This window comes from Akebia trifoliata, chromosome 7, assembly GCF_017979445.1.
Source record: "Akebia trifoliata isolate Shusen 1 chromosome 7, ASM1797944v1, whole genome shotgun sequence".
In the NCBI taxonomy this organism is placed as follows: domain Eukaryota; kingdom Viridiplantae; phylum Streptophyta; class Magnoliopsida; order Ranunculales; family Lardizabalaceae; genus Akebia; species Akebia trifoliata.
In genome coordinates this window covers 28,732,474-28,746,981 of record NC_141381.1, presented here as the reverse complement: position 1 = coordinate 28,746,981, position 14,508 = coordinate 28,732,474, and the positions used below count along the sequence as shown (strand labels likewise).

At 34.9% G+C, this 14,508-nt stretch overlaps 3 protein-coding genes across 5 annotated transcripts; 2 read left to right on the top strand and 1 right to left on the bottom strand.

Annotated features, from left to right (window-relative positions):
• On the top strand, positions 1–2,716 carry LOC147398823 (DNA-directed RNA polymerase subunit 10-like protein). The gene is made up of 4 exons (XM_086448145.1): positions 1–154; positions 348–406; positions 2,340–2,434; positions 2,514–2,716. The coding sequence occupies exons 1-4, from the start codon at positions 119–121 to the stop codon at positions 2,537–2,539; spliced, it is 216 nt and encodes a 71-aa protein (XP_086304271.1). The 5' UTR covers positions 1–118; the 3' UTR covers positions 2,540–2,716.
• Positions 2,717–4,078: 1,362 nt separating this feature from the next.
• Positions 4,079–5,707, top strand: LOC147398822 (uncharacterized). Of its 2 annotated transcripts, none has more exons than XM_086448143.1 (4): positions 4,079–4,398; positions 4,574–4,679; positions 4,918–4,995; positions 5,363–5,707. In XM_086448143.1, exons 1-4 carry the CDS (start codon positions 4,336–4,338, stop codon positions 5,413–5,415), a joined length of 300 nt encoding a protein of 99 aa, XP_086304269.1. In that variant the 5' UTR covers positions 4,079–4,335; the 3' UTR covers positions 5,416–5,707. The 2 variants fall into 2 exon arrangements, with proteins under 2 accessions (XP_086304269.1, XP_086304268.1); XM_086448142.1 differs by having other exon boundaries at positions 4,086–4,398; positions 5,359–5,707.
• Positions 5,708–7,213: 1,506 nt separating this feature from the next.
• Positions 7,214–10,309, bottom strand: INO (Plant-specific transcription factor YABBY family protein). 2 transcript variants are annotated; one of them, XM_086449001.1, is made up of 7 exons: positions 9,993–10,131; positions 9,713–9,847; positions 9,361–9,499; positions 9,215–9,263; positions 8,953–9,028; positions 8,733–8,825; positions 7,214–7,727 (listed from the first exon to the last, which is right to left on the bottom strand). In XM_086449001.1, exons 1-7 carry the CDS (start codon positions 9,993–9,995, stop codon positions 7,671–7,673), a joined length of 552 nt encoding a protein of 183 aa, XP_086305127.1. In that variant the 5' UTR covers positions 9,996–10,131; the 3' UTR covers positions 7,214–7,670. The 2 variants fall into 2 exon arrangements, with proteins under 2 accessions (XP_086305127.1, XP_086305126.1); XM_086449000.1 differs by having other exon boundaries at positions 7,227–7,727; positions 10,015–10,309.
• Between the last annotated feature and the right edge of the window lie 4,199 nt (positions 10,310–14,508).

Sequence of the window (14,508 nt, the reverse complement as noted above, 5' to 3'; positions counted from 1 at the left end):
GTTTAAGTGGGTGTGGTGAGCAACGAAGTAGGTGTAAATAGCGCGCCCCTTGATTAAATGAGAAAACGAACAGTTCAGCCCAGCCGAGACAGAGAGTGGAAATTAGGGCTAAGGAGCGATGATAATTCCCGTTCGCTGCTTCACCTGTGGAAAGGTAATTGGTCTCATCGCTTCGATTTGATTTCTTGGGTGTCTGAAATTTTGGATCTTGTTGATCCAACATTCAAACTGTTATAGTTTTTTAGGTTCAATCTCCAGATTCTAACTCGTTTAGGGTTTTTTCGTTTGTTCTATTTTAGATTTCTAACTTTGATTACGTTCCGTTTGTTTGGAATTGTTGTAAAAAGGTGATTGGTAACAAATGGGATACGTACCTTGATCTTCTCCAGGCCGATTACACTGAAGGGTGAGATAAATCTTTCTCTATTAGATTTTTTATTTATTTTTGGGGTTTTAATTTGCGTTTTGGCTTTGATAACTGTTGGATGTAAATTAAACTTTGTTGGATAGAATTAGTAGTTGTTTTCTTTTCTTGATAGGTAGAATCACAGACTTTCTGAACTTAGTGAGAATGATTTTGCTTCTTTATTTTATTCTAGCAAGGTTTGAAATTTTGGATTTTTTTGAGTTGAAGCAGTGGAAGAGCAGAAGAAGAATGATTAAAGAACTTAGAAACATTGTTGCCCCCACTTGAAATTAAAAGAAACGTTGTAACTTGGACAAATGCAAATGTTGTTATGAAGTCGAAGGTTAAGTAGGAAGGAACCATAAGAATAAGGATCTGCTAAAGGTGTCCATTCCTATTCTATAGGAGTGGTGTCAACATGGCACGTTTTGGTTGGAGTTTAAAATTCACCAGGCTCCTTCCCAAGCCGTTTTCTGCATGACACGCGGTCTGATATGTTTGATATCCAATAAAAATGTGCCATGTAGACACCATATGTTGCTATAGGAATGGGACACCATTCTGGCTTGCGACCCTAACCATAAAATTAAGATTCAAGTTTTTTGTGACAAAATGAAGATCCCTTGTTTGATTCTTTGTCCATTTTTTCATTTATTTTAAGTAGGGAACTACATGGAGTTTTAGATTCAAATTTTTTTAGTAGGATTGAGCCCTTCAATTAACCTTTGAAATTTGTCAAGAAATTCTTATGAGCAGTTTCTGCATTCCTATTTCTAGCTTAATGCAGTGACTTAAAGAGTGCTGGGATCACATCAATTAATAAGTTCTTCAAGCTCTAGGTTCTAACTATGAGCAGAATTTGGCTTACAAATATCTGCAGCCTTGAATTATGAGGTTGTACATGGAGATGCCCTGGTTTGAAGTATCTTTAGTTCTTAGGCTTAGACACATAGTTCAGTTGGTTTGACACATTGAGGTTGTGGGTTCAAGTCCAGCTTACCCATAAAAAAAGAAAGAAATCTTAATTTTTTTGGTTCTCCTTCTATCATCAATATATTACACTTATCAAAAAAAAAAAAAAGAAGTATGTTTAGTTCTTAATATTGGTATTATACTCCACGAGATTCTTGGTTAGGTATGGAGTGGATTTGAATTCCTAATGCTGAATATGTAGTTATTTAGGGGAGTATATGCTCCCAAGGGTGTAACCAAAATCAGATTGTTGTAGGCTTTTGTGATACTTCTCAATGATGTTAAAAGGATGTATGATGCATCAGTTGTTGAACTTTCACCTGAAAAAGACGAGCTACTTGGGGTATTGTTCGTGTTGGTTTCTTGTCTCCAGAATGTCAGTTATATTCTTTCATAGGGTTAGACATATCGTTATGCTATTTTGAGGCCATGGGTTCAAGCCCGGCTTACTTATTATAAAAAATAAAAAATAAAAGAAAAAAAAGTAACAGTTGCATTCTGTTGCATCTGTAGTGATATAGTTGAAGCTTTATTGCTTTGATGAAGCCATATGCTTAATCAGTGCTCGGTGATACTAGAGTTGTTTTTTAAAGTTGTTATACACACTTGTGCATATCAATTTTTTTTTTTCTTTTTTTTGTTTCACTCTATTCTACCTGAGTGCATACTTAAGTCAGTTACATAATGAACACCGTATTGCACTTAACATGACTAATCAGAAGTGATTCCTCATCTGTTCGATATAATCCAGTTTAGTTATTCTCACGACATTTATGAGCGAGTCATGTGCTATGAAATACCTTAATCTACTTTAATTAGAGATGCATACTTTTTTAAATAAGGGCATTGAAGCATTTTTTCCAAGTTGTCTGTATGGCTTCATTCCAATCAAATCATGATTGAAGAGAAACATTATAGAAAATAGTGCCAAGAGATACTGATATCATTAAATGATTTACAGAGATGCACTTGATGCTTTGGGGTTGGTCCGATATTGTTGCAGGCGAATGCTCATGACCCACGTTGACCTTATTGAGAAACTTCTCAACTACAATAGTAATCTCTCTCCCTCTCTCTTACACACAAGTTTTATATTCATTGTGTGCTTGCACTGACACATAGTATTCAATCACAGCTTTGGAGAAAACTGATGCCAGTTAAGAAGATGACATGGCAAGCTGCCGCCGTAGATGGTGATCTTGATGTTGCCTTGCATATTTGTGGTAGTGCAGTCTGTAACTAAAACCGTAGTCATGGTCCATGGTTTTGATTGTTTTTTGTAGGCGGAGACCTATTCAACAATTTTAATATAGAACTCTTAATTTTCTATTCCAAGAATTTTCTATCTATTTGGAATTTGTTTACTTGGTGGTGGTGATGATACAAGATTATAGAGAAATCTGATTGTACCCTTGATATCATGGATTCAAGATCTGGTTTTTGGGCTCTGATTTCCATCATAATGAACTATTGTTTATCTTGGATGGAATTTATGTTTTTTTTTTTTTTTCAAATGGTGACTTTTTGCTGCTTTGTTTGAATCAGATTGGGTCAATCCGTAAGTGATCTGATGACCTTACTGGATCTCAACTCCAATCCAATGACAACTCAAACAAAGTACATATAAAATATAATACATTATACATGGACATTGTGTATTTCTCATATGTCATCTGATCTGATACCTTTTAGATCAGAAAATGTACAGTGTGGTCTGATTAGATATGTTGCTCCTTATTTGGATCCCAAAACCTATTTCCAAAACCATGGGACACTTTTTTGGGTCTACAGCTCTAATTTTAGTCTGATTTTCATTTTGGTTCATGTATCTTTATTGATTGATATGGTTCATGGTTCATGTATCTTATTGCTCTATCAAACACAAAATTGAAAATTACACTCCACCTATCATGGCAGGCTACATACCTATCACAGGAGTCAAAAGGGGTTAACTTGCCACATGTAGAGAGAGAGAGAGAAAGGTTACGTGGTCCAACTGTTGGATCCCATATGGAAAAATCGTCTTTGTAGATGTTGAAGTTCCACCACTTGTGTACAATCTTCATGTGGTTTTAATGTAACCTTGATGTGTAGAACTTTTATCATATGCGCTCAAAAGGAAAAATGTTGTAACCCTATCAACCAGAGTCTTGTCGTATTGTTTTAAATGCTCTCCATAATTTAATGGAAAAAAAATTTCTCACAGGAAAGTCGATCGACCAATCAAACGAAACCATGTCTATTGAGGGCATCCACAATTTACAAAACTACCTATGCTAGACGTAGTGTGATTGGTAGATTAGGATTATGTGAAATCCCAGACTGTTTTTCTTGTAAGCAAAAATAAAATAAATTTCTCATTAAAATAATTGGGGAAAACTTTCAAACTTGACTCGGTGCATTTTTTAGTTAATTCTGTCAACTTATCTTGATAATGTACCGAGTTGACTCGCTGAGTAGTTCTTATTTATAGAAAGTGATTTCTAGTAATGAAGTTTTAAAATTTAAACCATCCAATAATGTGGTGGTAATAGAAAGAAATTAAGTTTCATTGATGTTGGATGTTGGAAAGTGGGAGGACCACCAGTACATCACATTCATGGCACTTGAAAGAAAGTAGGACCCAATAAGGCTGAGGAAGTGATGTGGCTCCAGGATTGGGCTTGGAGGACCAGAACCATCTACAATCTCAAACCTACTCCTCATGTAGTCTTATCTCTTGAAGATGAGGTGAAACCATTCTTTGGATTTCTATTGCTCTTTTGGCCCTTCACTTAGATACCATGTGGATAACAACTATTCCTTCTTTCCTAGTTTCCTTCTTATATGTATATAACACCCCAAATATCTGATCCTTCACCCTTCATGCAGTTTTGCTTTGTTTTCTTTCTTTCCTCTCTTAGTATTGTTTTGGACTTTTGTCCAATTGTATTTTAGAGAGAGAAAAAAAGGGAGAAATGTTTCATAATCATAACCACCTCCCTTGTTTGCATTGCCACCCACATAGCTTCATTAGAATGGTAATTAACTTGCCATAGAAACCACTCTCTTCATGTAAAGGATGCTAGATTTTATGTGGGATCTCTTTTATTTTTGAAACTTTAATTTTATATCATAGGTAGAGCTTTTTTACAAGCTGATTTGTGATCATCAAAACCTTTGTTATATTTTGTTTTTTGGTGCATGAAAATACAGGTTCAACACATGATAGAGTGGTGTTTGCTTCTTGGCATGAACCGAGACGACTGCGTCAAAGCTCTAGCCCATCATGCTAGCATCCGACCTCTCATCACATTAACAGGTCTTTCTCTATCCCCTCTAAATATTTTTGTGTGTTTTGGTGGGATTGACATAGTGAGATTGAATATGAACACACTTGTATAATAACATAATACACGACTTTTGTCGGAAAGGAATAGATTAACAGTAAAATTAATCCGAACCCAATTTTTTTCATAAGGCTTCGACGAGGATAAGGATGAGGATGGTGTGTGTGTGTGTGTGATTGACTGATTTTAATGGATTCTATATGCTTTCAGTGTGGAAAGAGCTACTCAAAGAAAATAGAGATTTCTTTCAGACGTATTTCCATTCCATTTCTCCAAGGCCTTACAATTGTAAGTTCACATATATACCTTTGATATTATCAGTTATTTTACATTTTAATTGTTGAAAGTTGCATAATGTTATACAAGTACCCTAAATCTGCATGCACAGAACACCTTGTTTGAAAATACCACTTTATATATAACACTTGTATAGGGAATAATATTATGAGAAACCACTCATAACTATGCTTTTAAAAAGGTTTTGGTCTTGGCTTGGCTAATATCTCTTGGTAATCAAATTAGTCCTGTGTAATATATGGGCAAAATGGTCTTTTTCTCATCGATTCAAGGTTGAGAGTAGTGACCCAACAATTTCTTTTTTATTAGTAATTATTATAAGAATATTTATTTGAGTTTTCTTTTTATTGTCAGGTAGACCTTCATACAGGTCATCAAGATTTAAGAGGAGGAAGACATGGAAGTGAATAAGAAGAAATCCAAGTCTTTAATATGAAAAAACAGGATGTATTAGTGTGTATTAGGGTTTCAAATGTCTTTACATCATCCAACAAATCATAGTGCAAGCTTGCAGTTGGGCAACTTATATCCATAAATAAAAGAAAGCCCATTTTCCAAAGCATTAAAACATTGAAGCTGAGTGATGTGTGATGTGTGATCCCCTAGTAAGTTGTTTTATGTGATCCCCTAGTTTTGGAGTAGTTTTAGATTTAGTAAGTTGTTTTAAGTTAATTAATCATTAATAAATTCTAGTATTCTACCCTATTTGGGTTTGTAATAGCAAATAAGATTTAGTAAGGTCATAGCACATACATGATAGCTTAATATATTTTATTGGATTGCTTGGGTCAACTCATTGTCATTTAGTTGAGGATTTAGTTGACATTCAAGTTGAGTCAAATCAAGTTTTTTAGATTTAAAACATCGGCCTAAAGTTTCGATGGCTCTTTAAGTAATCTCCAAGGTATAAAATGTTAAGTATTGGGATAAGAAAGAGAGGATGAGAAGAAGAAGAAAAGGGAATAAGGAAATTATTTACATTCTCTTATAAACATCAGACATCGTTTGAAAATGATGTGTGATCGAGTTTTTGACAAATCTGCATTCAGGATACAACAAAACTTAGATTTGCCACAATTATATGGTCTTTCAAAATTTGGGCCATCTTGTAATATTTTTTATTTTACCAAATTGATCTAATATTTATAGAAAAATTGCCTCAAAAGATACATCAATTCAAAAATATATTGAGAAACCAATTAAGATATCGAACTTGCATTGGAACTTGGAAGCATCCTTTGAGTTAAATCTGTTGAGTAATCATTGACTCCCACAACATAAAAAAAAAGCCTATATTTAACAGCCCAAGGCCGTTGAATTTCATAAAATTTAATGGACTAAGATGTCAAAATTTTCATTGTCAAATTTTCTTTTTCAACAGACCGAAATCGTTAAATTAATGGAGGATGGGGAGAAATTTGATGGCTCTAAGCCGTCGAATTGGGGATCATCAAAATTTTTAGCAGTCATAGACTGTTAAAATTCACATTCTAAAATTTGTGGGTTTTGTTTGTCGAATTTTCTTGTCAAAATTTTCAATTTTTACATAATGTCCCTTTAGGCCAAACAAGAGGTATACGATATGAATAGCTTACTCTCTCTCTCTCTCTCTCTCTCTCTCTCATAATATGTAAAAATATTTAACTTGTTTATACAATCACATGGTCACTTGGGACTTTGAAATAGAGTTTTATCATAAGAGTTGAAGAGAAATTAGTCTCCTATTTTATAGAGTCCAATTATCCTCCAAAATGAATGTCAAAGTCCATATAACAAAATGAGAACTAAAAAAATACTTCTCTCACAAAATTATCTTTCTAATGCGTGTGGGAAACAAACAATCAATTATATTTTTTCATTCCACATCCTTAATTCATGAGATTTGATTCATATAATTTGATATGCCATATATATATGGATAGCGTTCAGTAAAAAAAAATTCTAGACAAAGTTTTATCTTATATAACTAAAAAGTTGCGGAATAGGCTGTTTTTTTTTTTTTTTTTTAAATGATTTCTTTGGTGAGGAGACCATCCTCACAAAAAATCAGCTCATTTCAAAACTTCTAACCTCATGAAAAATGGTTATAAAATAAATTTTTAACCCTATGAAAAGTGATTAGAAATTAACGGTCCACGATTCTTCAAATTATAAAATAAGATGAGGAATTTAAAAAATGAGCTGATTTTTTGTATACCTTACTCCAATCACACCATGCATTTTCTAGCTGACTGCTAATTTGACAAGTTGACCGCCAATTTTTGAAGTGGGTTAAGAGTTGAGTGTAGGGGCTAAGTCACCTCAATCTAATCAAGACAAGTTGACTCATTAAAAGCAGGCTTACCAATAAAAATAAAAGACAAGTTGACTCAATCCATCCGAGTTTTGAGTGACTCAACGAGTTTTAAAACTATGGGTCAAACTAACCATTCGGGCCCATAAAGATGCATTTCTACCTTAATAAACAAACCCTCTTTTTAAGTGAGAACATGTAGCAACTTGTAGTGAGAAACCAAATTCTCAAGAGCTTCAATTTCTCCAAAAGGCAACACATGAAACACCAAACACTGACTCTGACTCTAAACCTAACCCTAAGGAAGAAACAATTTCCCATTTTCATTGATTACTTGTAATGCTTGCCCACTTCACTTTGAGGCTGTCTTCGTTCAAACAGAATGCTTTGAGGCCTTCCTTTCACCAAAATCTTTGTCTTGTACATCGACCTGAATAAAATTACCAAAAAGGCCTTTTTAAACATTTAGTGAAAAAAGCTCTAAAAATACATAACTGATAAAGGAAGTCCAACAATAACTTCATTACCCAATAAGCTTGGTCTCATAAATATGAAATCTACTTCTCCAAACCAAGAATATGACTAGCCTTTTTATCCATAAAATAATTAATTTACCAAATTTTTATCCAATTCTAATTCCCTGTTTGGATCTCCACTTTAATTTGCACTAGAAAAATTAATGAAAATTTTAAAGCTTTTTCATACAAAAAAAAAAAAAAATTCAATCCAAACATGGCAATCTAAACACGGACAACCCTTACGATTGTTGGGATGCCATCACCACAAGACCCGATGATTGATCACCTCACGTAATAGCCCGTTGTTGGGATGGCCCATTTCGATGAGTTATATAATAGCCTTAAATTTACCGAAATTTTATCCAATTTCAATCTTTGCAAAGCAGTTCCATTAAAACCATAAGAGAATTACAGCCTTGAACATTTTACCATTCTTCATTTTGAAAAGATTAGGTTGTCACTGTGTTACACTGGAAATTACCCTCTTATAAGGGGTAAATCTGTCCTGGGAATAATTTCTAAGTGAGTTTAGGTGGTGACCAAACAAGGACTAATAATCTTATTATAAGGTTCAGTATGATTTTAGCAAAAAGTATTATTGTTCTTTAAAAAAGAAAATACTAATTATTTATCCAAAAACAAAAGAAGAAGAACAAACAAGGAATAGTCACTCTTAAGGCTCAGTTTGGTTTATGGCCAAATATTCTGTGGAAATAATTTTTTTCCTTCAAAGAACAAATATACTAAATATTTATCAATCAAAAAAGAAAATATAAAGAAAACAGCAGGAGAAAGGTTATTATTATTATTTTCTTGGATTAATTATTCAATGGAAATTGGGTTATTTTTTCAACAAAATCCACAGCTAGATATCTTAATTGAAAGATGGGGAAAATCTCTCATGGTGTTATTATTACCTCATCAAAATCTGGTTTTCTAGTCACCTTTCCCCCTCCATGACTACAGCTCACACCATCTCCTTTCTGCTGAATTCGAGGGAAATGAGCCCACTGAAAATAGTCAAATAAAGTCAAAATGTAAATGAGTCAGTTTATATTCCCTTTTAAATAGAAATTTTTTCCATTTTTTCAACTTATAATGACTGAAGTTGCTTAAATCATCTTGAAGAACACTTACATTTTTTGCAGCAGTACTGAAAGCTTCCTTATGGGTGATCTTGGGTTCTATAGTCTTGAGTCTCTGTATCTCTTCTCTGTTATAATTACTCATATATAAGATTTTTATTTTTATTTTTTAATACTTATTTTCAAAGAAATTATAGAAGAAGAGATGGAAGAAAAACTGAAGAAGTCATAAAAATTATGGGGTTTGGCTACTCTAGACAATTTTGTTGATTAATATGAAGTGGTGCAACTTAAAATGAGGATTAATATCTTACTTGATGAAGTGATTATAAGCCGATGGAGCTCGTTGCCTCTTCTCTGGGGCTATAAATAAATAAAAAAACCAAACCCTAGTAAGATAAGATTAAGGGAATCTTAAATCCAAACTTGGGTTGGCAAATTTTTTTTTGTAATAACTTACGTTTGTTAACGATGGGGGTCACTGGTGTTCTCTCTATTTCATCAGTATTGGAAGAGATCGTCAGTGGGCTTTTCCTATCGAACTCGATTAGAGGTGCATTTTTCGAAAGTTCCACTTCTTCATGGAAGACATTTTTTTGCTGTGGAAGCGAATTAAATTACAATGATGATGATGATAATGATATTGTAAAAATTACTAGTGGCAGTGGTGGTGTTAAAGGTAGTTGAAATAGTAATGATACTGGTGGTGATGGTAGTGTTTGTAGTAGAAGATGCATTCATGATTGATTGAGACCTAGTGATGATGAGATGATGAACAAATTTGAAACTGAACCCCAATTGTTAAATATTACCTCATCACCATTGAGGGAAGCAAGAAGTTGAAGTGGAAGAAAAGAAGCTCTCATCATGTTTACAGAGAGGAGGCCTGTGCAGTGGCCACATCTAACTGTGACCACCTTCAATAAGCTGCTACATGGGACACTCACCTGCATTTAACCCCCCAAAAGAACATGAAAATTCTTACAATTAGTAACTGTTCTCCGAGAGCTTTCATGATCATACATGTGTGTTTGTGTGTGTGTGTGTGTGTGTGTGTGAGAGAGAGAGAGAGAGAGAGAGAGAGAGAGAGACCATTGGTCTAAGCAGCTATTACCAGAAGAATAGTGGTACAGAAACCACACTGTACATAGCAAATCTGCTCTTGGAGATCAAGTTGGTGATTGCATGTAGCCATAATTCCTTTGTGTGTGTGGACAGAGAGAGAAAGAGAAAGAGAGAGAGGAGAGAAGAAGAAGAAGAAGAAGAAGACACTAAGGTTTGGGTCTCCTCATGATAGAAAGACAAATTTATAAGAGTCTACAAGGCTTGGGTTTCCTGATAAAAATAACATGAATATTATTTGTGAACTATAAGGAATAAATGTTTGTTCAGAATGTTTACAACTCAGAGAAAATTTAACAAAATATTGTATTTAACACTTTTAATGCCTTTTCAAGTTTTTGGTGACTTGAAAAATTGATGATTTTGTTGCAAAACTTAAAAAAATTCATGTTTTAAAAGACTAATTAGCAAATATTGAAGCTTTTAGATGTCTTGAGGTTGCAAAGTTTTATGAAAGAAAAGGACTGTTGATAGTATTTGTTGTTTGTTTCATCTGTTGTTTTCTCCTCATTAACTTCCTATCTCTTTGTGCCAACCACTGCCTTCAACAAAGGGAACATCATCATCATCTCTCTCTCTCTCTCGCGCTCTCAAGTCTCAAACTCTCAACCTAATTGTATATTAGATCTTGCTTTTGTCCATTCCTAATATGGATATAAGGAAGAAAAGTGATTCCATCTATCTTGGGTGGAGAAAGTGAACATGGTGCAGTAAGTTTGCCATATTTGAGGGTAGTGGAAGTTTCTAGAAGGGCAGTTGGAGAAGGAAAGAATAGGCATCTTAATTTTTGTATTTCCTTGAAAGATAGTAAATTAAATTGACCATTAAGTCCACAACCCCAACATTTTTACATCTAAAGCATATGTTTCCATCTCTATCCCTACTTGCATTTACAGTTTACTCTCTTTAATAACCAACACCTACTTCTTTACTCCTTTTATACACCATTTTTACTATTGACCACTCAGTCATACAGACACCCATGTGAATTCACGTGGGCACACTCAATTCTCCAATGTATTACAAGCTGGAAAAACACACACCCAAACTCATTTTGTACCATTCAATATCGAACGGATGGGCATGATTTACATCTCACGCGATTCAAGCAATCAGTATTTTATGATCAAAGGTGGAGTATTGCTTGTAGTAACAGCCCTTAAATCTCTCTTTTTAACATCTGAAACATAGTCCAAAGAGAGAAAACAAGAGTCCAGATTGATAAACCATTTGTACTTTTTGGAGAGTAAATGAACCTAGTTCAAGCTTTACAAGGACCACAGCCATGCATGAATGTGTGTGTGTGTGTGGGGGGGGGGGGGGGGGGGGAAGAGGAATAACTCGATGAATACCAACCCATCTGGGGTATCAGCATACGCAAATCCTGGCTCTATTAATCTATCTGCTTCAAAGAGAGAATGGATCGAACTGAAACCACATAACCATATACAAGTGAAGTAAAAATAATTCGTGCATGAGGATGTGCTATTGTTAAGAAAGATATCTCCCCATAGCTGTCTATGGAGGGTGCTTCCTTCTTATATGGGCTGTTTTTGCATTCTATTGCAGTATTGGAAAGGGTAGTCCCAGAACAAGAATCGACCAAAAGTAGTGGTTATTCACAGGTTGTAAATCTTATGGTTGGCACAATATGGATCCTTTTTTATTTATTATCAGTAAGCAGGGGCTATACCCTTTTATTGATAAGAGGCTAAAGCCGAACAAAAGTACAAGCAAAGTCCTGTAAACAAAGTGAAACCAATTCAAACGGAAAATTATCAATAAGCAAAGTAGAGCCTTGAGAGGAAACTCCCCTCTTGCCAACCAATCCGCCACCTTTTTCGATTCATGCCAGCTAAATTCAAAGGTTAAGGAGTTGAATTCCTTTGCCACATCTTTAATCGATCACAAAAGATCAAGATACCTCCACGAGCACTCCCACACAGCATTTAAACAATTAATAGCATGCAGTGAGTCCGCATTTACGATCACATGATGGATGCCTTGCCTTCAACCCATGGAGAATCGCCTCTAGCTCAATAGTAGGAACCTCACTAGAGCTCGTGCTACCATAACCAACAAACAAAAGATTACCTGAGTGATTTCTGCCAGCAAAACCGTTAATCTTTAGAGTTCCTTCGATAGGAGGACTTCAATTAACTGACTGTTGATTCCTAACTTTAATCATTAATTGGCAGCCCTAGTTAAGTAAATCATCTCTTTCCTGGACATTAGAAACAACAACCCCATAGAATCCATATTCTTTAAGCTCCCATTGAAAAATTCTTCTAATGTGCTCTCATGGCGTATGATAAACCAAAGCACAGAAGGCAACCTTCATTAAAGAACCCGACCGAATCTGAATGATAAAGTCTGCCTCCTCCAACTGTCAATACCAAAGTTAACAAGAATTCTCTTCCAAAGCCTTGAAATGAAGTCACAAGCCAAGAAAAGGTGATCATTAACTTCACAAGCTTTGCATCACAGCATGCATCTTGAAACCACATGGAAGCCCTTCTTCCTTAAGTTTTCCGCAATTAAAAGGATTCTATGGAAAGCCATCAAAGTAACAAAGAAGTGCCTTGGAATATTGAGTTTATTCCATACAATTCCGCTCCATCTCACTTCTATACCCCCACTTGGAATAGTTTCCCAATCAGATTTGTAGGTAAAATGACCATTGGTTGTTATGACCCAAACAATATGATCTGGTTCATTCGGCCAAGGAGGACTATGGGCTTCAACCTTGTCACTAATGGAAGCTAGACGAATATTGTCTCCACAAGACCTCTCCTCCCACTATTATCCACAAAATCAGCAACCTTTGCATCGAAATGGCTATTCATTCGAAACACTGGTCTCCTACCAAATTGCTCAATCAAAGATCCTTCTTTAACCAAGGGTCCTTCCAAAAATTAGTGGATACACCATCACTGATGAGAAGTCTAATATACTTTGCAGTCCAAGGTCTAACTCGCATAATACCTCTCCAAGACCAAGAGACATTATTGGGAAGTTGGCACCTCCAAACATCCCCATCATGAACATACCAAGCTCTAACCCAATTACTCCACAAAAAATCTTTTTGGACAACCTTCCAAAACAATTTCATATGACCAATGGAGTTCCAATCTTTAATCCTCCTGATCCCAAGACCCACTTCCTTCAAAGGGCAACACGTACAATTTAACACAATATGGATCTTGCACTTCATTTCAATTTTAAGATAAAACATTGAGTATTTTAACATACATCAAGATGTTATTGCTCCCATTTATCATTATATTCATTTAGATTGATACAATTTTTGAATTTATTTTACAAAGTTTTGTGTTGATTTTAACATGGCAAAGTTTTGCAAGAATTTGTAAGGGAAAAGATGGTACAGTGCAAAAGTTTATAACGTTTTACTATTCACATGGAATGAGCAGAGCAAACTTTTGCGGTAATCTTCAATAGATTTGTAGATAGCAAACAAGCACAATTCACCACAATTTTTGTTTTCATGCTAATTTATAGCTTTTCACGGAACAGCTAAATAGGGCCTAAGATTTGTAGCACCAAAGTGTAAACCATGTGATCTAGTGGCAAGCCGATCCTTGATAAGCTCCTCAAGAAGGGTAGGTCAAGTATTCGAAACCCCACAAAGCATTAAATTCCTTGGGGCCACCCTCCAAGGTCCAGTTGATCCTCTACTCAACCAGCTGCATGTAGGACCTTTCGAGGGGGTGGTGCGTGTGACCATGGGATTAGTCTCACCCAAAGGGCGGGGATACTCATGATAACCAAAAAACGAAGTGTAGACCATGTTTTTCAATGCACACCTCCATGAGAAGGATGCAATTGCAAATCCATCCGACACACAATCTTTATTTCATATCAGTGAGGATCATCAAATGGACATCAATGTCTCAGTCATACACCGCAACATTAGTATGAAACCAAGTGTAGCTGTAGACACCCCAAATTACATGAGCCCAACCCAAAAAGAAAGGTTCCAAAGGTTTGCTTACCCCCACAAAGACCAAACTACAACAAAAATTAGCATTCATAATGTACATAAAATTCTATAGATTACATTTTATAGTGTTTTTCAAATGTTGTAATATGAGATGCTATGCTTGTGCTAATGCTATAAAATTCAATACTATTACAGTTTTCTAAAAACGCTATTGTTTATTATATTATAGCATTTTACGAACGCTATTGTTGCTTTTTAAATGTTCAATATCAGTATGGTTTTTTGGATTGAATGTTATAGTTAAGAGGAGACATTTAATATGAATTTTAATTAATTTATTTATTTTTAATTTCCTACCCATTTTGGGTAGGATTTAGTTTAGGTGGATGGTTTAGGGTTTTTGTTTTGTTTTTTTTTTTCGTTTGTCATGCTTAACATAGTTTTAGGATTTTTGTTGTTGTTGTTGTTGTTTTTCTTTTATTGTACGGCATATAGGTTCTCGACCAATCATTTCCTGAAAAGAAG